We start from the raw sequence: 26,255 nt of genomic DNA, 5'->3' as shown, positions 1-26,255 counted from the left end.
TATGGAAATAGATTTCATTATCTAGCATCTCCATGATCAGCTTGGAGTCAAGAAGACCTAAGTTCAAATACTGCCTTTGACACTTCCTAGCTGTGTCTCTCTGGGAAAGTCATTTATCCTGTTTGCCTTACTTTCCTCATCTATAACATGAAGAGTTTGGACTTGATCTAGAGAGCTTCTTCCAGTACTAAATTTGTTACCTAAATCAAATTCAATTCAAAAAATTGAGTTAGGGTTGTTATGTTTTAAATTATTTATATTCTATTATGGCACTACTGTCAGAATCAAAAAGTACATAACCTTATTTGTGACTTAAATCTCTTCCATGTAAAACTCAAATATGTACTTCATCCTGAGATAAAGATTTTGAATTTTATCCAGTAGTTATCAGACTACCTGATTTCATGTATATTTCCCAAAGACATCCCTTGAATTGTCTTTTCAAGTGAATGTGCTCCTTTTTTAAAATTTAAATTTTAAATGGTTACCTTGACTATGTTTCTCCTCTCTTTTCATTTTCCCTCCCATGCCCCCTCTACATATCCATGCCCAAATCCATCTGTAAATGAATGTCTTTGATTTTTACATCAGTCATTTTTGGTTTTATATACCGCCTCCCAATCATGCCTTGTAATGAAGAAGCCCCAAACTAACTAATGCCATGACCACAAACACCATGTGTTATGTCCTGCACCCTCAGTCCCAGATGTTTCCAGTGTTAGAAATAAGCTTTTGTCACTGAAAATCAGATCTTGAGGAAAATTTATTAAAGAAGAATCTTAAGAAATAACTTATAATAGTTTTGGCCAGAAGTGGGTTCCACTCCTCTTCATAGAAGCCAAGACCAATCATAAGCATAAGCATAAGACTTTATTTTAGTGTTGTCATTTACATAATGGTATTTGTTGTCTGTGTTACTCTCCTCTGCTGATTTCTCTAAATGATAACCCTTGCTAAGTCCAAGGGGTCAAAGACACTATACATATATCCCTTGTACTTCAGACTTCCTTTCTTTGGACCTTTGCATATTGATTGGACCAAATTCAGTCCTAGATATTTCTTTGGCTCATTATATCTTCATCATAGTGTCTTGGGAAAATATTATTTAAGATTTAAGTAATCACTTTTGTCTAGAGTTCTCCCAAAAGGATGGAATAGAGAAGTATTTAGTGCATATTATATGCTAAATACAAAAGACTCACAAGCACACATGGACTATCTTAAAACAAGTAATAATGAAGAAAGAGGCAACAATAATTTGCTGAGAAGTTAAGACTAGAGCCTCATCAGAAGTTAAAGCAGTTTGTGGGATTGCTGAGTGGGTAGTCTACATATCACCTCATCTCTGTATTATATCCTTCATGCTATATGTCTTCTGGTCATTTGTTCTAAAAGGCTGAAATAGCTCTAATTAAGGAACCTAGGACTATCACACCTTGTGAATACACAAGATATCCTCTAAGCTTGAACATGTCTACCTCAGGATTAATACTCATTCCCTCAAGATAAGGAAAGAAAAACAGAGGAAGCAATCCCTCAAACCACAATCTGTTTCATCTAATTAGGGCATGGGCTTAGTGGTTTGTTATTTTTTCTGGGCTGAGGGAAGGAGAGGCCGGCCCTTCCCTTCTCTCCTCATGGGAAAGCTTCTTGCCACATAGAAATTCCAAGGAATTTAGAGGAGTCAAGGATTGGTATTGTTACTCTTAAAGGTTCTGGTCAGGAGCCAGTAGGGAATCCCCTGTCACTTCAAAGGTTGAGTGCTTTAGTGCTGAGTCATATATGATCAGAATCAGCAGTCTTCATCACATTCAAACTGCCTGACCACCGAGCTTATACATGTGCTTATCTGGGCTCAGGGAGGGCAGCTTGGTATAAGCCTTGTTTAACCCATATTTCACTCTGTATCAGTTCATGAGTTTTCCTGGATTTCTCTATATCCTGGATTCCTAATATCCTATTTTAATATATAATATATTGATATATTAAAACATTTAATATGTAATATTATAACTTATTCATGCTTTCTGTGCTCTGTTCAACCATTATTCCATGAATATCCACTTTAATTTTTACTTTTTTTTTTGCTATTGCAAAAAGTATGCTCTGAATACTTAATATGGGAGACTTTTTTCTATAATCTGTTTTTGTATCCTTTAACTCAGAGATATCTCTGTTCCACATATGCTTCAAGGAGGTCAGAAGCTATTTTCTTATTATTCCCATTTGTTTTCCAGAAGAGATGGGCCAATTTGCAATACAATAGCTGTTTGCTGACTGTTGAACCAATATTGGATATTACTATTGTTTGTCATTTCTGCCAATTGAAGTGAAAACTAGTGGGTCAAACTAAAGGATAGGGATTTGCTGTTTTTTAATCTTTAGGAATTTAGAGCCATTTTGGCTCTATTGCTAGTTTAAAATTCTCCTTTTCTAAAATTTAAGATCTTACTTTAAAAGAAAGACTTTTAGGGGGAGAAAGAGTAGTTATATACATATATATATATATATATATTATATATATATATATATCTTCAGTAGTCACTTCTGTTTCTGTTTAAATATTTTTTTCCCTTTAGACCTTTAACAGTCTGTGTCAAATGAAACATGTCCTTTGATTCATATGAATGACTTTGTGTATTGTAATGAAGTCTTGGTATATAGCCCTAGGATTTTTAGTATTATGAACCAAATTTTTTCCAGAAGAATATAACTTCAGTTTTATAAGGAATTTATACAGCAGACTATTAGGAATCAGTTACAATTTATTATATGTCCCCATGTAAAGCACTATGAGTAGTACTCAGAATACAAAGATAAAAAATGGACTAGAACTACATACCTCCCTTCCACATCCCAGAGAACGATCTCATATAACATAATATTTTTTAAAAAAGGAAAAAAATCATAACCAAATAATACATTGAAAAAAGGAAAAAAAAACCTGTACAATGCATGACACCTGTGGACCCACCACTTCCAAAAAAGGGTGGGTTGGAGGTGTTATCTCTTCATTTGTGTAAGACTTGATCTTTATAATTTTGTTATCTTCATTTTTGGGTTTTGTGTGTTCTTGGTCCTTTCATTTACATTATTGTCATTTTTATGGATATTGGTTTTTTGGTTTTGCCTACTTCACACTGCATTGATTTATGTAGATATTTCTTTGCTGCTCTCTATTCATTACACATACACACACACACTTAAATTTTCTCTTACTCCAATATTAATCTTTTTCAGTCAACTCTAGACTCTCATTCTCTGGTTCATGTCCCTTATAATTATCTAGTCTTTCTCTATTAACCGTATTCCTCATGAACTCAAAATTTCCAGGGTATCTAATCTGGACTCTCCTCTGTAGGGAGTTTCTGCTACTGCTTTGTAGATCTTTCCCCATGAATTTTCCTTTTCCATTGTGCCTCCCAAAATGATGCTTATTACTATTTTTTAGTAGGACCTCCTCCCCACCTTAAACTCTGATTATATACTCCACCACTGATCTATATCTTCTCTATGATTACCTTCTTTTTCCCATTTTCCTCAAAATCACCTCCCTAGGCTTGTGTTCTTTCATTCTCTCAGGAAGCAGTTGCCCCCAACAGTTCTAATTCTTCACTTCATGAGGCAGAAAGAGAGGTTTTTTCCAAGCACCAAGTTCCCTAGGCCATCCAATATAAATCCCCCATTTTTCTTCAGACGTCTCTTTACCCATAGAAGCATTCATATTGGAACCTCCTTCTTTCACCAAAGCAAGGCTTCCTTCCTTTCCCCTTTCCCTTTTCAATCCTACCCCCCTCCTCCTCACCCATTCTCTTGCAAGTTCTTGAGACTATGAGTTCCTTCAGTATTAAGACCTTGATTTGACCTGGGTATCCCACATACTTTCCTTATTCCCTCTATATATCTTGCCCTTTTCATGTAACTTCCCATTTTGTAATGTAATTCTCCCTCCATCCCTTCTCCCCCCTCCCCCCACAAACACTGATTCACCTATAGGCAGGTGTTGGTAGATTCTCTTTATAATGCCAGATCTTCCTTTTCACTGTTACCTGCCTCACCTCTAACCTCTTTATATTTAGAAAGAAAAATTTGGTCTTAACTAGTCCCTCTGATCTTCCTGTCCTTTGCTGTTGCAATTATTCTCTACCTTTTCCCTCCTGCTCTCCTCTTCCCTGTATTCATGTTATGTGGAGTATAGAAGAAGCAAATAATATCCTCAGGTCTGGTTTTCTTTTCAAGAATGCTTCAAATGCCCCTTTATTATTGAATATTCATCTTTTTTTCATTTATTGCTAAGCTCAGATTTATAGTATAGATCAGCATGGGCTATTTCTTGAGCTCAATTACCCTTTACAACACATTATTCCATTTTATCCTGTGTTTTCTGTGGCAGAATAGTTTTATGTCTTCAGCAAATAAGCCTTCTATGCTTTTAATTCAAGACCATGGATAAAAATACTCAGCCAAATATATTTTGCCTTAAATATGGGGTGAAATGACATAATGGAAATGAGATTACTTTACAGATTTTTATGTGATTAGGTAGGAGAAATTGCTTTGTCAAATTCAGCTATAAATTTTGGGTGACCACCATGTTAAACTTACGGATACATTTCTGAACCCAATCAGGCAGCAAATGATATTTTTAGATTATCAGATACTCTAAAAATAAACAAAAAGTCAAATCTGATCGTCACCTTTTGTTTTTGTAGCAGAGTCTTTTATCTTTTAAACAACCCCTCCACCTTTCCCAAGCCTTGGACTCATGGACTTCATGCAAGTTCCTTGCATGAAAAACTCTTTAGGAAAACTAAACTGCATACAGTAAGTCTATCTATTGCTCGAATAAAATTTTACTATGCCACATTTATATTATAATTTTAAGAGAATATGTTTAGTTGATTACTGTTCCTGCAAAGGACAACTGAACTGATCTTTGTAAGTGTATTTCTAGTTTAAAAATAGGACTTCACAGATTTAATAACCCTGCCTTACCTCTGGCCATCAAACAGCAGAAATTCCATAAGTACTGAAAGATGTTCAACTTACTGCCACTTGCAGTGTTCTGATTTGTAACCTTATGGTTGAACACAGTGTCCAGGCATGGTGTGATAAGGACCTCCCCCAAGATGGGAGCAGTGTCAGAGGAGAGGAGGGCTCTTCTTGAACTCCACAGACTTTGGCAACAACTTGAATATGGGGAGTGAGTGAGAGGGAGGAATTTTTTTTTTTTCATTTTTCCAAATTATCCCCTCCCTCCCTCCACTTCCTCCCCCCGATGGCAGGTAATCCCATACCTAGATATATAATATATAACCTAGATACAATATATGTGTGTAAATACCATTTTCTTGTTGCACATTAATTATTAGCTTCTGAAGGTATAAGTAACCTGGGTAGATAGACAGTAGTGCTAACAATTTACATTCGCTTCCCAGTGTTCCTTCTCTGGGTGTAGTTGTTTCTGTCCATCATTGATCAACTGGAAGTGAGTTGGATCTTCTTTATGTTGAAGATTTCCACTTCCATCAGAATACATCCTCATACAGTATTGTTGTTGAAGTGTATAGTGATCTTCTGGTTCTGCTCATTTCACTCAGCATCAGTTGATGTAAGTCTCTCCAAGCTTCTCTGTATTCCTCCTGCTGGTCATTTCTTACAGAGCAATAATATTCCATAACCTTCATATACCACAATTTACCCAACCATTCTCCAATTGATGGACATCCATTCAACTTCCAGTTTCTAGCTACAACAAAAAGAGCTGCCACAAACATTTTGGCACATACAGGTCCCTTTCCTCTTTAGTATTTCTTTGGGATATAATCCCAATAACAGCAATGCTGGGTCAAAGGGTATGCACAGTTTGACAACTTTTTGGGCATAGTTCCAAATTGCTCTCCAGAATGGCTGGATTCTTTCACAACTCCACCAACAATGTATCAGTGTCCCAGTTTTCCCACATCCTCTCCAACATTCATCATTATTTGTTCCTGTCATTTTAGCCAATCTGACAGGTGTGTAGTGGTATCTCAGAGTTGTCTTAATTTGCATTTCTCTGATCAGTAGTGATTTGGAACACTCTTTCATATGAGTGGAAATAGTTTCAATTTCATCATCTGAGAATTGTCTGTTCATATTCCTTGACCATTTATCAATTGGAGAATGGTTTGGTTTCCTATAAATCAGGGTCAGTTCTCTATATATTTTGGAAATGAGACCTTTGTCAGAACCTTTCCTTTTAAAAATATTTTCCCAATTTGTTATTTCCCTTCTAATCTTGTTTGCATTAGTATTGTTTGTACAGAAACTTTTTAGTTTGATGTAATCAAAATCTTCTATTTTGTGATCAATAATGATCTCTAATTCTCCTCAGGTCATAAATTCCTTCCTCCTCCACAGGTCTGAGAGGTAGACTATTCTCTGTTGAGAGGGAGGAATTTAAGATGACTTGGCAGGAGATTCTGAGATTGCTATTGTCCTTTATACTAGTAGGGAAGGTAGGAGGTGGATAGGGATTAGGGGAAAAGGTGTGAATTAATAAGATCACAAGTGAAGCAGTATAAATGGGAGAAGAGGGCCTGCATAGAGGCCATGATCTGAATCCAGTAAAGGAAAAAAGAGGAGTGATCAGATAGCAAAGAGTAGAACTAGGAGAGACAATCAAGATGGAGAGTGTTCACAGCATCAGAGGCTGCAGAGAGACCAAGGAGAATGAGTACTGGGAAAGATTTGGCTTTTGAAAGATTGCTGGTAACTTTAGAGAGAACAGGTTTAGTGGAATGGTGAAGCCAGAAGAGCTGAAGATTGAGAAAACACCTAGAAGAGAGAGTGAAGATACCTATTGTAGACAGTTTTTTCCAGATGTTTAGATACAAAGGGTGGAAGAGATAATGATAAAAGATTTGGAAGGATCAAGTGAGGTTTTTTTTTTTTTTTAATTCCAGAATAGGGGAGACAGTCACATTTTTTAGACAATAGAGCAGATATGGAAAATCTCTCAGTAAGGATGATCTAGAGAGGGCAGTATATTGGAGTAGAAAGAATGATGTTTAGCCTTGGTAATGAGTAAAACTACTTTACCAAATGAAACTGGTAAAGGAGGAGAGTATTGCAGTAGCATCTGACTAAAAAAATTCAGAATAGCCTCTGTGGAGAGTAGGTGAGTGAGCTAATAAAAGGGGAGTATAGTAGGATTGCTTAGCAGCAGGGAGGACTTAGTAACAGATTTGTAATGGATCCATTTGGAATGGTTTTTAGATTTTTCTCCACTTTTCACTTAGCAGTATATGTGTAGGTGCAAAAGTGATGAATGATGGGAGTGATCCAAGGCTTATATATAAGGGGGTTATAAATGATGATATAGAAGGTTGGGGATTGAAGAGAAGAGGCAAGTGTGGAGTTGAATTGGTTCACTAAGGAGTCAAGATGGGGAAAAGAGAAGAGAGTGGCTAGTGTAGGGGAAGTGGCCTGCAGGAGCTTTAAGGAGTTGTAGTGGTTATGATAAAGATGAAGAGTATAAGACTAATAATTTAGTCATTTTCAGTCATACCCAAACACACAAAATAGTCAAACTTCTTGTTATCCAACTTATTGTCCATCATCAGATTTATTAAATAACTTTATTAACCTACACAGACATTACATTTAACAAGTTATAATTTAATAAATAATCTTTGAGATGATAACTTAAAAGTAGTTTTAAAGCCCCTAGGGCTTACTGTTAGGATCATAAGATCTATTACATTCAGTATCTGAAGACTAAGAACCAATAATTATATATCATAGTAAACCACACATTTAGCAATAAATTATAAAATTTAAATATTTAAATAAATAATTCCATCCAGACAATTAGATTAATAATCATCGAGTTAATTGGATGAGTCTTTGGCAGAAAGTAATGAATTCTTGAAAAAATCCTGCGATCTTAATCTTGGCAGCATAGTGACACTGTATTTCAGATCCCTACAATAGAAACAAAAGACAAGGAAATGCCATGTTACTCCTCACAAATGACTTTTAAATGGACTCCTTGTTAGGAAGAGCAGACCCTACCCAATCTAGAACTATCCTTTTCAAACAGAGGATTCTTTTTTTTATTATTATAGTTTTTCATTTACAAGATATATGCATGGGTAGTTTTTCAGCATTGATAATTGCAATACCTTTTATTCCAATTTTTCCCCTCCTTCCCCCTCCCCCCTCCCCCAGATGGCAGGTTGATCAATGCATGTTAAATATGTTAAAGTATAAGTTAAATACAACATATATATATATATATATATATATATATATATATATATATATATATATATATATATATATATATATACACACACACACACACACACACACACACACACACACACACATGTCCATACAGTTATTTTGCTATACAAAAAGAATCGGACTTTAAAATAGAAACGCAGAGGATTCTTTAAGACATTAAGCTTCTTTTCTGTGGTGTGGACATAACCTCCTTTCAACACACTATAGTTTTGAGAATTTAAAACTATCCCCCAAATTCATCACCCTGCATCTGACCTGTTGATGAGTCTATCCAAACTACAGTGGATGACAGACCCACACCAGGACAATCAACATGATAGAGATTGTTCACTAGTAGCAAACATTTTGAATATTAGAATAATGTATTGCTATTTATTGATACTATTAGTATTTTGTAATGGCACAAATCTAAGATTTTGTTTTATTGTCTCAGAAGTATAATGCCATCTTTTCTCCCTCTTCCTGAATTACATTAAATATGAAAATAGCCTTTTAACACACACACACACACACACACCCCTAATTGTAGCTATTCACACCTTGCTGAGTCATTTAGGTGGTTCATGTTCATTCTTACTCTACCAGTTTCCCTGAAGTTATTAAAGTGGTAGACCTCTGAGCAAAAGCTAACCTTCTGGGCTCAGAGCTCTATTAATTATGCCACCTAGCTGTAGCTGAATTAAAGAAAAAACTGGTGGGTGCTGGTGGGGTTTTTTGTTTGTTTGTTTTGATGTCAATCCAAATTTTTGAAAGAGAATTTAGTGTCTCTTTTAGATTGGTTTTGAGTAAAAGGAAAAAGATTCTGTATTTTTTAAGGTTCTCAAGTAGTTTGTTTGTTTGTTTTTTGCTCCCATTCATCTCCCAGTATTCTTTGTTGTGAGTAATCTCTTCTCCCTCCCTGTTTGTATGTCTGTCTCTCTCGAACATGTGTGCATGTTTCCCTTCTATAGAACAGCTATTTTTGTTGAATCTTAAGACAGAGTCTGACATGTTGAGCTTGGTGTATATGTGAGATTGGCAAGTTTTATAAATATTATACTTAATTACATGTGCTGAATAATAAAGTGCATATTCAATAAAATTTTTAACAATTTTTCTTCTATTTGCAATAATAGAACATCTCAAATTCAGAGGCACATCTAGCAAAATTAGTGGCATACCTTTGAGAACCAAGGTAGTTATAATGACTTTTGATCACTTAAATAAAGAAAAAAGTAACCATAGTTGTGAACAATTTGGGTTTTACATTTTGGGACATATGGACTTAATTACTGTTTTAATGAAATTGTATACTGATTTTTTTTTTTTTTTGAGAGAGGCACAATGAACATTCTGGGAATTGATCACTTGGCAAAGTAAGGGAAGAGGACTTAAAAGATTAAGCTCTTTGAGACTTAATCTTTGAGCATCTCAAAGTTGGAGGGAACCTCAGAGGACATTAAGTCCAACTCATAGTTCAATAAGAATATCAGGACCTACTTGCAAAAGTGGTTGTCTAGTCTCTGCTTGAAAGACAAGAAGCTACTTCCTTCCAAAGCAGCTATTCTGCTTTTTGAAAGTTCTGACTGTTAGGAGGTTTTTTAAAATTGACATTGTTGTTCTTAGAGGGTTTTTTTTTTTAGCAAAGAGAACTTGTTCAAACCCTCTTTCATGTTAGAGTTCTTCATGTACTTTTCTTCTCTTCAACTGGCTAAACATGCCTATTTCTTTTAACTGATCCTCATATGTCATATCCTTGAGTCCTCCACTGTCTTATTCTAGGTGCTCTCCAGCTTACCTAATGTCCAACCTAAAATGCATGCTGAACTGCCTTTTTTAGGCAACCTCAGTGCCTTTTTGCAGATGGGAAAGAAAAATCATAACTACCTGATAGTTTGAAGTGGATAAAATTAAATTTGTCTATTTTCCCTAAATTCTCATTTTTGAACTGGTAGTAACCCTGACTTGGGGCAAATATATGGTACAGTTAATAGGGTGCTGGGCCTAAAGTTAGGAAAACTCATCTTCTTGAGTTCAAATCTAGTCTCATATACTTAATTAGCTCTGTGACTCTGGGCAAATCACTTGTCTCTTTTCCTTATCTGTAAAATGAGCTGGAGAAAGAAATGGCAAACCTCTTTGCCAAGAAATCCCAAATAGGATCTCAAAGAGTCAGACATAATTGAAGTGACTGAACAACAAACAAAAATTATCCTTGGCCTTCCTTATAATAGAAATTGAAAATGGACTGTATTCTTAATCCTTAGGGTAGTGTTACTATTAGTGTAAAAGTTAAAGTTGGTCAGGTTCAACATATCATTTCCCCAGTATAACATATAGGAAGGAGCCCTACATTTTATACTTTACTGCATACCCATCAAGCAAAATCTGAATGCCTCAAATATGTCTTTTTCAAGATTTCTCATTTAAAAAAGTGACTTGGTTAATTTTAAACACAGACATGATAGTCAAATGGAAGGTGGTATGTCCCCAAACACCAAAAGTGTGAATACCTCTTAATCCTATATCTCAGCGGTACCTAGACTATTGTTTAATCTTGTGGTCCTTTAAGATATAGTGTCTTTTCTCTTAAATTGTTGCCAAGAAACAAAAAAAATTATAATATCCTTACCATTAAGTTATTAACAGTCAAATTAATGTTACTGATATGATCCTGGATATCTGGAGCTTCTCTTGATTCATATTTCAATGCTTCAGCCACGGGGTTCAGTTCTTTAGTGAAACACTGCAGGTCTGCAATGCTACTGGCCTGTAGTCAAAAGAGTAAGTCATTTTTCACATAATCTTTTTCTTTTTTTTTAACTTGTATGTCATAGGTTGAGATTATATAAATCCAGGGATGGAAAAGCTGAGGTCTAGGGAATTATCTTTATCTCCTCTGTAGAGGAACAGGTTAAGGTAGTTTTTTTCCCATCCAAGCTCTGACTATTGACTATATATTTAGTATAGGAATTAGATCAGGTTTTGTTTGTGCTTTTATATATAATTGTGGTCATGTGTTAAATATTTGTAATGACACATTTTTCTCCAGCTATATCCTCAAAATGCTCCCTATGTGAAAGATTCTGAAAAAACTTACTTGCTTTAAACCTTTTATTTCAACTTGCAGTTAACACTAATAACTTTATATTTACATAGTGGGGTAGTTTACAAAGTACTTTAACACATCAAAGGCTTTTAAGTGGCACAGTGGATAGAATGTTCAATTTGGAGTCAGAAAAACATGAATTAAAATTGAGTCTCAAATATGTATTGTGTGGCTTGTAGACAAGTTACCCCATGTCTGCCTCAGTTTCCTTATAAAACCAGGATAACACTAGCCTTTGCCCCTCAGAGTTGTTGGGAGATTAAAAACTGTAAAATGTTTTGCAAACCTTAAAGCACTATGTAAACACTAGTATATACATATGTACACATCTATCCATCTAGTTCAAGACAACAAATGTGAATTGGACAAAGGTTGTTCTCTCTCATTTTTAAATGAGATTAATTTAGAGAGCTTTAGTGACTGATTAAATAGAGGTCCTAAATATAATTAGCATGAAAAGGAGACTAGAACCCCAATCCTTCGGCTGTTAGGTTGGCTCTTCTTTCATTTTTGACAAGATAACAATAACAACAATAATAAAAGCTAATATTAAGTGGTTTACCTACATTATTTTATTTGATTGTCACACCTGTGAAGTAGGTATGATCATTACTTTTTTTTTTTAATGGGAAAACAAACTGAAAGAGGTTGATTAACCTCAGGGACTCACTACTAATTAGAATAAGAGGTGGAAATTGAATCTAGGTCCTTCTGATAATCTAGTGCTCTCTGTTTCAGATTGTAAAAATGACTTTTAAATGAAATGGTTCTAAGCCTTTCTAAAATTTGCTCAGATGAGCTTTCTAAACCTTCTATAATTGATTACACTTGACCTTTTTAGATTTAGGCCATGTTATAACAATTTATACAGCCTATCTTCATGTGAAACGGGACCATTAACAGTTCCCTGAACATGACTTTTTCCCCTTTTCCCATCTGTGTGCCTTAACAGAGATGATCTTCATGCCTAGAACACATTTCCTTTCTCATCTCTGACTTTGCTATTTAGCTTTATTCAAAGTCAGACTCAACTACCATCAGATAGCTAGGTGACCTAGTGATTGAGGACATGCCTTGGAAACTGGAGGACTTTGCCATGTTCAAACCCTATTTCTGATTCTTTCCAGTTATATGACTCTGGTCAGGTCCCTTAATCTCTCCCAAGCCTCCCTATCATCTGCAGAGAAGAACAACACTCTCCTTACAGTTAGTGAGAATCAAATGAAATTTTTTTTGTGTGTGTATATATGTTTGACCTTAAAGTGGCATATATAAATGCCTCTGCTGTTTTGTTGTTATTATTAATAGTGACCTAGCTTTTCTCAATTCAGCTGACAGCTGGGGCTCTCATTCCTTAAATAATCTTATATTTACTTATCTATGAATATATGACATCACCTGTAGAACGTCTGCTCCTTTGAGGGTAAGAAAAACTTGCTTTTTCTTTTTTCTTTTTCTTTTTTTTCCCTGAAGCCTGATTTACACTTAATAAGCATCTGCTCAAATGAGTGAAATTAAAGTACTGCCTTAGAGCTGTCCCCAAGTTAGTCGTAAGACTCTGACTTGGGTCAGAGGGCTCCAAAGGAGTCCCTAGAATCATGATTGGCTTGTGCTGCAAAGGACAAGACAGTGTTCCTGGACTTGGGATCATCCTGGGGTAAGCCCTGTTTCCAAGTAAAAAAAATGCCTTCCATGCTTTCCATGCCTACGAGACTGTGAACTACTGCCAACGAAGTAGAGCAGAGCCCCAAAAAAGTTTTATTCAGACTTAGAAATCATGTGGCATCTTAAAGGATAACTCCTTAAGAAACCTGCTTCCCACTATTGGCTTAGAAGATATCACCTCCTTCTTTAATGAAAGATTTTGGTTTGGTTTGTGACTATCTCACCTCTTTGGCCGAGTCATTTAAACACTCCTTACTCTGGGAAGCTAGAAGAGGGGCCTCCCCAAATCAGCAGAGAGAAAATCTTTACCTGGAAGGTCTTTATCTTAAAGAGATCACAGATCCAGCCGCCATCCTATTCCCAAAAACATTTGCTGTTCCCATACAGAATGAGAATCTAGCTAGGTTTTTTAAGTTCATTGTGAAGTTTTCAATGCGTGTGCATATGCACAAAAATCTGTCATTTCATTGGTATGGGTAACACCAGCCTGAAGAAAACTCCTCTGCTAAGGCAGATCAACAGTTTTCTCTAACTTATGGTTAGACCAGGATTACACAAACTGTTGTGTCAGAGGCTGATTTAACTATGTTCCTGACTCCTGGGGGGTGGATGTGTGACTATACCTCTATTTCTGAGTAATGATGATGACAACTGATTCATATCCAGCATGCACTTAATATAAGTGATCTCATTTGACCCCTGGGTCCAGTAATCAATGTTGATTTCCAATTTTGAAAACACATTTTTAAGCAATATTAAACAATATAGTTAGTTACCTATTAGAAAACAAAATACTACTTCAAAAGAAAAGTAGATGTTCAACATTCTCATTTTCTTTTTATGTGGGGTGGGAAGGTATAGATAAGTGTTATCTATCTACCCACCTACATATAACACTGATTTGATTATTTGGTCCTTAGAAAGTACAGATAACTTAAAAAAAAAAAAAAAAACACATTTCCCTAGAGCTAACTTAATTGGATACTAAAGTCATCAGATAGTAGCTTTAAAAAAAAAATTCTACTTCCTAATGATCTCTAATTTGAAACTTTCCAAAATTTAGTAGAAAAAGTGCTACTTACATTACTCGGGATGTAGAGTTCATACCTCTTCATCCTTTCTGATACATCCTAAGAAAGTAAAAATGTCATTAATATGAATCCCATGAGAACGAAATCAGTACAATATTTTTAGATTTTAAAAATTGCAAGATACTTACATTGAGTTTCTTTTGGACTTCTATTAAGTCAGGTATTAAGTACTGCAGCAAAGTGGTGGGAGGAGGCAATGTCGGTGCCCCACTGGCAAAGAGAACAAGAGTTAGTGCAAGACAGGACAAGAATAGGACCTTGTTCATCGTGCCTGGAGCTCGGTAACTTCTGGTTACTCTGCGTAGTGATTAGATAGTTGAATGGAAGTCCCAGACAGAGGGGGACAATTTATATTGTTAATTCTGGAAAAAGTATCCTGGGGGTGTTAGAGAATTTTACATATTACACATTTTCAAAGGCTTTTACCTGTGGGGCAAGAATCATTACCTTTCATTTTCCTCCTCTGATGACTCTTTGGAATTTCTTTCAACCCTCGTAAGCACTGACTGAATGGATGCCGGTGAAATCCCTCTTGCTTACTCTAGCCCACACTAAGTGGGCTACTCAACTGCATTTGAAGGTTTCTGCATGAACCAATTTTTCCTCCCCTTTCATTAAAGGGGTTATAGAGGTTGCTCATGAAAATTTTCTCTTTGTCATAAAACCATGTCGAGCAGCACCTTTCAGTGGACATGTGCAGGGGGAGAAATATAAACAGATAAACAAAATAGAATGTTAGATTTGTTGATTAAACAGGAAGACTATTGGTTTCCTGTGTTAGGTGGTTTTGCCTTTTTTTCTCCACAAAGACTGAGCTAATGCCTACAAGGGAACTCATGAGATTTCAATCTGTAAGCTAAGCTAAGCCATTGTATCTAAATTAACTCCAGTTAGTAGAAGATCATGCTTTTAAAGTTCTTGAATTCCACTCATTGTAAATATATAGAACCTCCATTTAACAAAGAAAGCCTCATAGCTGAAAGGTGCCTTGGAGAGGGTCTAGTCCAACTCCCAGGTAGACATAGATTATCTGATGCATGCCAGCTGTGTGTCAGGCTCTAGGTACAGTGTCAAATGCAAATCACACATGGGCCGCTAGGTGGCGCAGTGGACAGAACGCTGAGCCTGAACTCAGAAAGACCTGAGTTCAGGTGTTGCCTCAAACACTTAACGAGCTATATGACCCTGAACAAAGCACTTCACCTGTTGGTCTCGGTTTCCTGGTCTGTAAAATGAGCTGGAGAAGGCAGTGGCAAACTACTCCAGTGTTTCTGCCAAGAAAAGCTCAAAAGAACTACAAAGACTTGAATACAACTGAAAAATAATAGCACACATTTAAAATGCAATGTTTTCTAGGTTTTATTGTATTTTCCTTTATTTAAAAATATATTTCATAGTTATATTTTAAATTTGTACAAACAACACAGGAGTGTTCTGTTTGACCCTTCTGTTCTAGGATTTTTAAGATTGTAAGCTGAACAAAAGGTTCAGACTGAGCAGCATTGATATAGGGGAAGTCTTCATTGGGGAGTTCTCCCCCCCCCCCTCAATGCTCTGTAGGAGATAAGGTCATATCCATATAGTATGATCAGGTTTTTTTTCTTTTTTTCTCCTTGCAGAATTCATTACTATGCTTACCATTCACATTTATATTTTTTATAAGGTACTTCATTTACATTATATAAAGCCCTTTCTCACTAAAGTTCATTAAGTTGGATTGTATTCCCATGAGATGTTCATGAAAAGATATTTTAGCAATAGCAATTACTTAAATGGCATAAAAGAAAATGTTTCTTTGAGCCTGCACTGCATGACCAGAGAGTAACTTGGGCTACAGATAACAGTTAGCTAACAGAGCTGACTCTTTGAAATTTGCAAAACTATCATTTGATCTTTCCAACAACCCTCTGGAAATAGGTACTATTTAAAACCCCTATTTTACAGATAAGGAATTTGAGGCTGATGTAGTAAATGATTTATTAAGGATCATATAACTAGAAAGTATCTGAGGCAGGATAAAAATTCAGGTCCTGATTCCAAGTCTAATTCTTTTACTCTTTGTGTCAGCTTCCTAATAGATAATGCTAATAAGCCTTTTTATTTTCTTTATCTATCTATATATCTATATGCCTATCTCTGTCATCACTCTATATGCATGTCTACTTATCTGCCTACTTCTGTCTGCCTATGTATATCATCTTTATTATCCTTCTATCTGCCTATCTATAACATCCCTCTGTTTGCCTCTTATCTCTCAATCTGCCTTCCTATCTCTGTCATCTCTCGGTTTGCATTTTGTATCTATCATCCATCCATCTATCTGTCTGCTTATCCGTCATCTCTCTATTTGCTATAGAGAACATAGGATGTAGAGTCAGAAAAACTATATTCAAGTCTTGGTTCTGTTTTTTTTGCTAAGTGACTTTAACCAAATCTTTTGGTTTCCTCCTCTGTTAAAGGGAATTGAGAGAGGGATTCCTAATACTTATACTACTTACTTGTTGTAAGGAAAGTACTTTGTAAAATCCCATACGAGGTGAGCTATTATTTTATAATTAATACAAAATCACTATTATAAACTCTTGTCAAGAATCATAACTCACCAGGTTGAGAAGGTAAAGGTGGTAGTAAAAAAGGACTTATGGAGACTAACAGCATCAGAGGGCAGATTCCATGACTGCTTTTTAGGTTAGCAGAAAATACAAGCTCATCTTGGATCTTCCAAGTCTAAAACCACAAGATTTGTCTTTCGTGGAGAGGAAGGGCTGCTTGATCCTCATAGCATCACCTTTGTTATAGTTGTGTGAGGAGTTCATGGGCTCACAACCTGCCACTGTTAGCTGAGACAATCACCCTTCCAGAGTGGAAAAATGAAGGCCCACACAATTTTCTGTGTGGGAGCCTTTCCAATGAGACCTTTGATATTCTCAGAGAGTCTTACTCTTCAAAATTCCATAACTCTTTCCATTCAAGACAGGGGAAGGCCCCAAAGAGTACAGCCTTGTTTCGGAGATCCTGATGAAAACTTAATCTCAGGTGCCCATTGGTCTCTGCTGTTGGATAGCCAACACCTATCTACCTGTGCAGCTGAACTCTAGTTTTTGAAACACTGAAGAAGGTGCAATTCCTTCTGACATACTTTCGCTTTTTACTTTGACTCTGACACATAGACTGACTTCAGGCTGCAGTGGTTATGTTGTTAGCATATTCTATTAACCACGACAAGAGTGATGTCTCCTACTTTCGCTTTGAAGATGGAATGAATGTCAATCAGCAAAAACTGACCTGGGGCAGAATTTTGAATAGCCTCTCTTAACTCCAAGATAGCTTCACTGAACACTCTCCCAAAGTTTAGTTACTAGAAATTTTCTATTTAGCATTTTCGATGGATGAAGCCCACTTGCTCATAATCACTCATCTAATGTCTTCCTGATTTCAAGAGCAGCACACATTTTCCAGTAATGCTTACTGCTGATCTGACAAGAAAATAAAAGTTTGGACTATTTTACTTTCAAGGAATATACTTTCAACCTTTGGATTATAATGAATATATCTCACCACCTATGTGCCAGGCATTCTGTTAAGCCCTTTAAAAATAATATCTCATTTGATAGGTGCTATTATTATCCCTATTTTATAGATGGGAATTCGAGGTTAAATGATCTGCCCAGAGTCAGAGACCAAAGTGCCTGAGACCAAATTTGAATTCAGGATCTTCCTGATTCCAGGCTGCATGCTCTATCCACTGTGTCACCTCGTTGGCCCATGTAGATCCATATTTTCTTGGTGTAATAGATTTGGAGTAGGAAGGGGCAGATGATGGTACAAAATCTTTTTTTCTTTATATATTTTCCCAAATTTTTCTCCCTCTCCCCTTCCTCCCCAAGACAGCAAACAATCTGATATAGATTAAACACATGCAGTTCTTTTAAACGTATTTCTATATTTGTCATGCTATGTAAATAAAAAAAAATCAGATCAAAAGGGGAAAAAGCTCCAGGAAGGGAAAAAAACCAGGCAAACCAATAAGAACAAAAAGGTGAAAATATTATGCTTTGATCCATATTCAATCTCCATTCTCTTTCTGGATGAAGATGATACCTTCTTATCTTAAGTCTATTGAAATTGCCTTGAATAACCTCATTACTGAAAAAAGTCAAGTTTCTCACAGTTGATCATCACATAGTCTTACTGTGTATGATGTTCTCTTAGTTCTGCTTACTTCACTTAGCATCAGTTCATGTAAGTAAGTCTTTCCAGGCTTCTCTGAAATCACCCTGCTGGTCCTTTCTTATGGAACAGTAATATTCCATTACATTCATATACCATAATTCATCCAGCCATTCCCTAGCAGATGGATAGCTACTCAAACTCCAGTTCCTTGTCACTACAAAAAAGGCTGCTATAAACATTTTGCACATGTAGGTCCTTTTCTGTCTTTGGGATACAGACCCAGTAGAAACACTAATGGATCAAGGGGTATGCAGAATTTTATAGCCCTTTGGGCATAGTGCAACACAAAGACTTACAAAAGTGAATTTTGAAAACTATCTTTACATATATTTGGAAAAACAAAATTAAGAAAAATACATATGTTGAAGACCTACAGTCAGATTACACATTAAATTACTTAGTCTTGGGGTATGATATATTAGAAGGTAAAAGAGTTAGGATTATAATCAAGAATCATCTACCCAACAAAACTGAATATAAATTTTCAAGGGGAAATGGGCATTTAATAACATAAGGGACTTTCAAACATTAAAAGGCCAGAGCTGAGTAAAAATTTGACCTCCAAATATGGCTCAAGGGAGACATAAAAAGGTTTAAAAAAATGAGAAAACACATTGAAAAAAATCCAATGAGGTTAAACATCTTTATATTTCTATATGGCAAAATATTTGTAATTAATACTTTAAGGGCAATTAGGTGGAGTATATATATATATATATATATATATATATATATATATATATATATATATATATATATATATATATAAACATATATACATATATATGTATGTAAAAGACAGGGTGTGGGCATGAGGTAACTTATAGAATCCCCCATCACTACCCCCCCCAAAAAAAGCACAAGGGTGAAAAAGATTGAAATGGAAGGAGGGGATTGAATAGGATTAAATTATCCCATATGAAATGACATGATTGAACTATTATAATGGAATGGAAGGTGGAGAGGTGGGAAAACCTTAAATTTTACTCTCATCAAAATTGGCTCAAAGATGGAATAACATACACATTCAGTTAGATGCAGAAAAGTAAAAAGGAATGGGGATAATGGGGAAGGAACTGGTAAAAGGGAGAATGATCAGGTGAAGCACTGATCAGAAGTAAAAAAAACAAGGGTGGGCATAAGGGGGGTGATAAAAGGAAAATAACATGGAAAATAGCATTGTTATAACTATAAATGTGAATAGGATGAACTCACCCATAAAACAGAAGTGGATAGTAGACTGGATTAAAAATCAGAATCCTACAATACAAATACCTTTGGAACATATACAAATAGGGCAAATGTAAGGGGACTGGAGCAAAATCTATCCTGCTTCATCTGAAGCAAAGAAAGCAGGGGTATTCAGAGAAAAAGGAAAAATAGACCTAATTAAAAGAGATAAGAAAGCTTCATCTTTATGAAAGGAGCCATAGAAAATCACTAATAAACATATGCGCCAAATAGTATAATATCTAAATTTCTGAAGAAATTGAATGAGTTACAGGAGAAAGATAAAACTATACTGGTGGGGAGACCTCAACTTCCTCTCAGAACTAGCTGATCTAACCAAAAAGTAGATAAGGTAAATAAAATTCTGGAAAAATTAGATGATAGATCTCTGGAGAAAATTGCATGGGAATAGAAAGGAATATATCTTAGCAGTATATAGCACCTACACAAAAATTTTGCAACCAAATGCAGAAAAGCAGAAATAGCAAATGTATTCTTTTCAGATCATAATACAATTTAATTACATTCAATAATGGGCAATGGGAAGATTAAAAATAATTTCATCTTAAAAATAAGTGGGTCAAAGAACAAATCGTAGAAACTATTGATAATTTCATTAAAATGACAATGAGATAAAATACCAAAAATTATTGGATGCAAAGTGCTATTTAGGGGAAATTTTATATATCTAATTGCTCACATCAGTAAAATAGAGAAAGATCACTGTGTTGGACATGCAACTAAGAAAACTAGAAAAAGAACAAATTTAAAATCTTCAAACCTTAAATTGAGAATTATAAAAATTGTAGGAAAGATTAATAAAATTGAAAGTAAGAAAACCCTTCAACTAATAAAACCACAAGCTGGTTTTGTGGGTGGGGGGGAAATAAAATTGATTTTTAAAAAAGGAAAGAAAATGAAATTACGAGTTACTAAAAATAAAAGTTAATTTACCACCAAAGAGGAGGAAATTAAGACAATTGTTAGAAGCTCTTTTGCCCAGTTATATGCCAAATGAAATGGAGGAATATTTACAAAAGTACAGATTAACAGAATAAAATATTTAAATAACCCAATCTTAGAAAAAGATATGAAAAAATTCTGTAGGGTCAGATAGATTCACAAGTGAATTCCCCCAAATATTTAATGTACAATCCCAACACTATAAAAAACTATTTGGAAAATTAGCTGAAAAAGTCCTTCAAATTCCTTTTATGCCACAGATACAGTACTGATACCTAAACCAGAAAGAACCATACAGAGAAAGAAAATTATGGACCAATTTTCTTAAAGGGTATCTGATGAGGTATGTACCTAATGATGAGGTCTATACCTCATTAAAATTAGGATTAATTGAGGTGGCAGGATTGGGATGCAGGGAGTGAAATGGAGCTCCCCTGCAACCCCTTTGGATTTGGCGCAAGGATACAAAGTTAAATGACGTCTAATGGTGGCGAGAGTCCCCTGTAAATGAATTTACAGGCCCGAAAACCTAGATTGATAAAAAAGAGGTTTATTGTAGGGTTTGGAAGCAAGGTTAAAGTCTGGTTAGTAAAAGGTATTAGATAGAGGAAGAAATATACCAGAGGCAGTGGGACAGAGAGTCTCTGATGCAAAGCATGTTGCTGGCATCTTTCAACTCTCCGCTAAGGGATGATTTCAGCTTGGCTATTTTATCTGCTTGAAGGGGCATATGGGTGGAGTTCCAGGTTAATTCCTCAAAGGCCAGAACCCACCAGGTGGGGGTTGGGCTATCTGAGCAGGTCATTAGAATGCAGGCTGAAAACCTAAGTCAACTCAGATCTGGTGGGGGCTGGGTACAAGCACAAACTGGCTCAGATACGGATCTCTCCCCATGGAACACAAAAGGGTGGTTTTGACCAGATCTTGTAAATCAAAGGTCAGTCTCAAAGGAAGTTGTAGATCAGACAAGGAATCTTAAAGAGGCTATTGCCCCCATCATTTTCCCCCCTCAAGCAGTTGACTCTTAAATTCTTTTTTTTTTTTTTTTACAGTATTTTATTTTTTTCAAATATGTGTAAAGATAGCCTTCAACATTCATTTTTGTAAGACTTCATGTTCTGACTCTTAAGTTCTTTAAGAAAAAGTTTTGGGGCAATGTTTCTTATTTGGGGCAGGGTTGGAAGATTTTCTCCAAGGATCCTCAGAGTAATGGGGTCCCCTTGTCTTTTTTCCCCCTCAAACCATCACCTCCAGATGTATTCGAGCTGACAAGGGTCGTAGAGATTTGGGGTTCATGCCAGGAGGTGAGGTGTGGGGAATGGCAGCAGGGCATCAAGGGGGTGTCCTGGTCAGTCCCCAGTCAGTTGTCCAGTCAATGTTTTTCAGGCTGAAGGCCAGCTGAGAATCCAAAGCTTGAAGCCTAGAGAAAACAGATCTAGGGAACAGATTAAAAGTGGGGTGTCATCCAGGGTAGAGATGGTGACACTTGGAAATGGGGAAATATATCAGATCCTCTCAGTGGGCTGCTGGTAGAATGCCCATCTAACTATTAAAAAGAAGTAGGAGAAAATGCTGAGAAAGCCAAAGCTAATCTCCCACTGTCTTAGGATAATAGCAATAGTTACACAGTTTTAACAACTCCCATCCCAAATTTTAAATAACCCAGATAAGGTTTAACAGTCATTCATTAACCATTTCTAAAGTGTTCCATAGCAGTCCAAAGTTCACCAGAAGCAGAGTCTAGTCTCTTCTAAAACTACTGCAGGCTGAGAAATGATTGGAGGCTCTCATTCCATGGAATGGATCTGCTGTGCTGACAATCAAAGCTGATCCAGGTCCCAGAAGCAAGTCAATATTTGTAATTTGACCCAAAATCTAGAACAAAAACATAAATCTAGCAAATAAAGGTTAGAACAGCCTGTGATAGAAAGACTGGTCCACAGGACTGCTGCAAAAATGTGAAGAGGTCAAAATATATTGGCCAGCAGCTTCCTATGTGAAGAAATTATTAAAAACCTTAAAACAAAATATTTGTGTTTTGTACAGACAGATGACCAGGCCAAAAAACTTACTTGCCCAAGCATTTAGGATACAATGATTACATATAATTAGACTGAAAATAGCAAGATATGACATATTTGAATTGCATTAACAATTCTATTGACCATTGCTCTGATCATAAAAATCAGTTACAGGAGGAAAAAAATGCAAAAACACAACTATAACATGAGCAGTTAAAACTCAATTTCCAATCAATTGTCTCACTAACTGCCAGAGGGTGGAGCTTTAAAACTCCCAAAAAACATTAACTAATTAACTTTAAGCTCAAGAAAATTTTTATTTCCAATAATAGATTCCATTAATCAGATTTCTGATAAATTCTAAACAAATATTTATCATAACCTTATATTGATAACAGTAAGGAATTTGTACTTATAAGTTCACAACTTAAACAATTATCATATCCAAGTAGATGTTTTGTAAGTGAACATTATTCATACAAATCAGTTTGCTTTTAAAATACCCAATACATAGAAAGATATCCCAAATTGCATATTGTCCTTAACAGAAACACTTTCAAAAGGACAAAGAAAAAAAAACCTATTATTTTAGAGGCTCTTTAAATAATCACAGGATGACCCAATATAATCTTTTTACTTATACAGAATATCCAAATACCACATATAAGAATTCAAGAAGTTCTTAAAATAGCAATTAAACTTTTAGTATGGATCACATTTTATGACCATATTCCTCAAACAATAAAATCCTTATGTATAAAGAAACAAATATTCAATCAATTAACCTAAACTTGAGTCTTTCTCTTTAAATCACCTTTTGAAAAAACTGCAGGAAACACAACTTTGGGGGGGAGGGAAGAAAGGAAAGTATTCCATGTGGTCACCCTTTCCCCCATTCAAAAAATTCTTTTTTTTTTCCACCCTTCCATTAAAAACTTTCCTCTTTGCTTCTTGCAACATACCTTAAACAACCTTCAACAACTTTCCCTAGAGGTTCCATTGCTAAAGTAACAAAAGCAGTGGAGAGGGGAGGTGTCGAGTAGAATCTTTGGTTTCAAAGACAACAGATTCCCATTCCTCCCTCCCCACTTCTTCCTTCCTATTCCCAAATACCTTTCTAATACCTTCTCATTCCTTAATGCATTCCTCTTTCCTTTGTCCTTCAAAACCTTTAAAATTCACACTATATAGTGAATAACTCAAAACTCCACAAAACTCACACATGTCCAGCAGGGATGGATTTAAAGTATAACTCAGGTTAACAAAAATCACTCCTAGAGTTTGAAAGAGAAAAGAAACGCTTTTAAGAATGGACTTGCCAGAGAGTTGGTGGGTGGAGAGGATAGGAATTCAGCTAATCTATTCAGAGTACAGGTGTTGAAACTTGAGGCACTTTTCTCAAACCCAAAGTGTGTCTGGATATCTTACAGGAAAATCTCTAGGTGTGAAGGAGGGAAGCTGACCCACATTTGCCACAAGCCCGAAAATTTTCCATTTCTATAGCTCAACCTGATCAGACGTCTCTGTCAGATTCCACAAATGCTCCCCTGTCTCTGTACAGAAGAACTATTTGCCCCAAAACAGGAATTCGTTTGCATCTGGCGTCCCTAGGTCAAACGATCCTCAGAGCTCTCTATAAGCTCTCACAATTCAAGGCTACTATGTCCTGGGTTTTTTGAATTGCAACCCACCACAGAAAGGTGCTATGTTGGGCTTGCTTCAGTGAAAAACTCGTGAGAGAGCCACTGACTAGGGCAGGGTTAGCTCCTTGTCTAACTCTAGATAGCATTAGTATTCTCTATAGGCCCTGGATTCCTGAGGTAGCAGGTATAGAACAGAGAACAAATCTAGAGAGAGTTTGAGAAAAAGACAACAGAAAGAAAGACTTCTTTCCTAAAGGTTTAATTTGCCTTGATTCAGAATTTTATTCCCCAGCCAACATCCTAAAGATTTTTTTTTTCAGTCTGGCCAGGACTGGCTAGAAATCTTTTTAATTATTAGCAGGGGCATAGAATGCCAATCCAGAAAAATAGGATAGTGAGAGAGACATAGCTGAGTTCCAGGAGATAATTAGGCTATTTATCTCTCCAGGAGCAGGTGGCAAAGTACCATTTTAAAAGTTAATGGAAAGCTTGAAAAGATTGAGTCTCCATTCTCCCCACTGTACCCCAAGAAGGGGACAGGATGGGAGCATTTAAATGGCAGGCTGCTAAGCCATATGGGAGAGGTCTGAAAAAGGCCTTGAGTTCTGTAATCCCCATGCCATAGGGGAGGGGAAAGGCCAGAGCAAGGGTGGGGGAGAAGGAGATGCCATCTTATCTGGTGTGTTGCGTCCCAAATAGCGAGGACTTCTCTGCTGATTTCACGCTGGAACTTGAGGGCTGGGTAGCTCGTCCAAGTCCCCCAGATCTTGCTGGGAGAGCAAGACCTGAAGGGGAGACCGCTTTCCCCTGTTCAGGAGGGAGCAGCATCCTGAGCAGAGATATATCTCCAAGCACACCCCAATTCAGTGACCATCTCCTTGTGGCTAGCCTGACCTTGCAGTTGGGTTTGAGAGGGGCTCAAATACAGATTTCTCCCCAGAACAGATCAAGGGAGTGGCAGTCTGGGATTCCCAAGAGGGGTGGGGTCCTCAGAAGGCCATGTGGTTGGGGGGAGGGTAAAAAAGAGATGATTCCTGAGGGCCAGCTTTCTGGCGAAAGAAAAAAAGGTGGGGGTTGGGCTATCTGAGCAGATCATTAGAATGGGGGCTGAAAACCCAAGCCAGCTTAGATCTGGTAGGGGCTGGGTTCAAGCCCAAACTGACTCAGATACAGATCTCTCCCCATGGAACACAAAAGGGTGGTTTTGACCAGATCTTGTAAATCAAAGGTCAGTCCCAAAGGAAGTTATAGATCAGACAAGGAATCTTAAAGGGGCTATTGCCCCCATCATCTCCATCCAAAATTTTTAAGTAAAATATTAGTAAAGATATTACAGCAATTTATCATAACCAACATATACTATGACCAGGTGGAATTTAAACCAGGAAGGCAGGTCTGGTCCAACATTTAAGAAAAACATCAGCACAATTAACCATTTCAATTATAAACCAATATAAATCATATGATTATCTCAATAGATGCAGAAAAAACATTTGGCAAAATACCGATTCCTATTAAAAACATTAAGAAGCATAGGAATATAGTTCATCTTAAAATGATGTCATATTTATCTAAAACCAACAAGTATTTGTAATGGGGATAAGCTAGAAGTCTTTCCATTTAAAATCAGAGATTTTTAGTAAGAATGCCCATTATCACTTCTATTCAATATTGTACTAGAAATATTAACTATAGCAATAGCAGGAGAAAAGCAAATTGAAAGAATTAGAATAGGCAATGAGAAAACAAAACTATTACTCATTGCAGATGATATGATGCTAGGGAATCCTAGAAAATCAACTGAAAACTATTTGAAACATTAAAGTTGCAGAGTATGAAATAAACCCACATAAATCAATATTTCTATATATTACCAAGAAAGTCCAACTGCAAAAGATAAAAAAATCAAAATTCTATTTAAAATAACTGCAGACAATATAAAATACTTGGGAATCTACCTGCCATGACAAACCTAGGAACTACAAGAACACAATTACAAATGTTTTTCACCAAAATAAAGTTAGATCTA

The 26,255-nt window shown here is 36.2% G+C and overlaps 1 protein-coding gene and 1 long non-coding RNA gene across 2 annotated transcripts in view; one reads left to right on the top strand and one right to left on the bottom strand.

Annotated features, from left to right (window-relative positions):
• The window catches only part of LOC141546843 (uncharacterized), a 193,709-nt gene that overhangs the window by 1,080 nt on the left and 166,374 nt on the right, over positions 1 to 26,255 (top strand). The gene's annotated exons all lie outside the window — the stretch shown is intronic.
• On the bottom strand, positions 7,867 to 14,417 carry IL2 (interleukin 2). The gene is made up of 4 exons (XM_074274585.1): positions 14,265 to 14,417; positions 14,128 to 14,175; positions 10,904 to 11,041; positions 7,867 to 7,968 (listed from the first exon to the last, which is right to left on the bottom strand). Exons 1-4 carry the CDS (start codon positions 14,400 to 14,402, stop codon positions 7,867 to 7,869), a joined length of 426 nt encoding a protein of 141 aa, XP_074130686.1. The 5' UTR covers positions 14,403 to 14,417.

This window comes from Sminthopsis crassicaudata, chromosome 6 (assembly GCF_048593235.1).
Source record: "Sminthopsis crassicaudata isolate SCR6 chromosome 6, ASM4859323v1, whole genome shotgun sequence".
In the NCBI taxonomy this organism is placed as follows: domain Eukaryota; kingdom Metazoa; phylum Chordata; class Mammalia; order Dasyuromorphia; family Dasyuridae; genus Sminthopsis; species Sminthopsis crassicaudata.
Note: the sequence above shows the minus strand (reverse complement) of the source record. Positions and strands in the feature narration are given on the sequence as shown.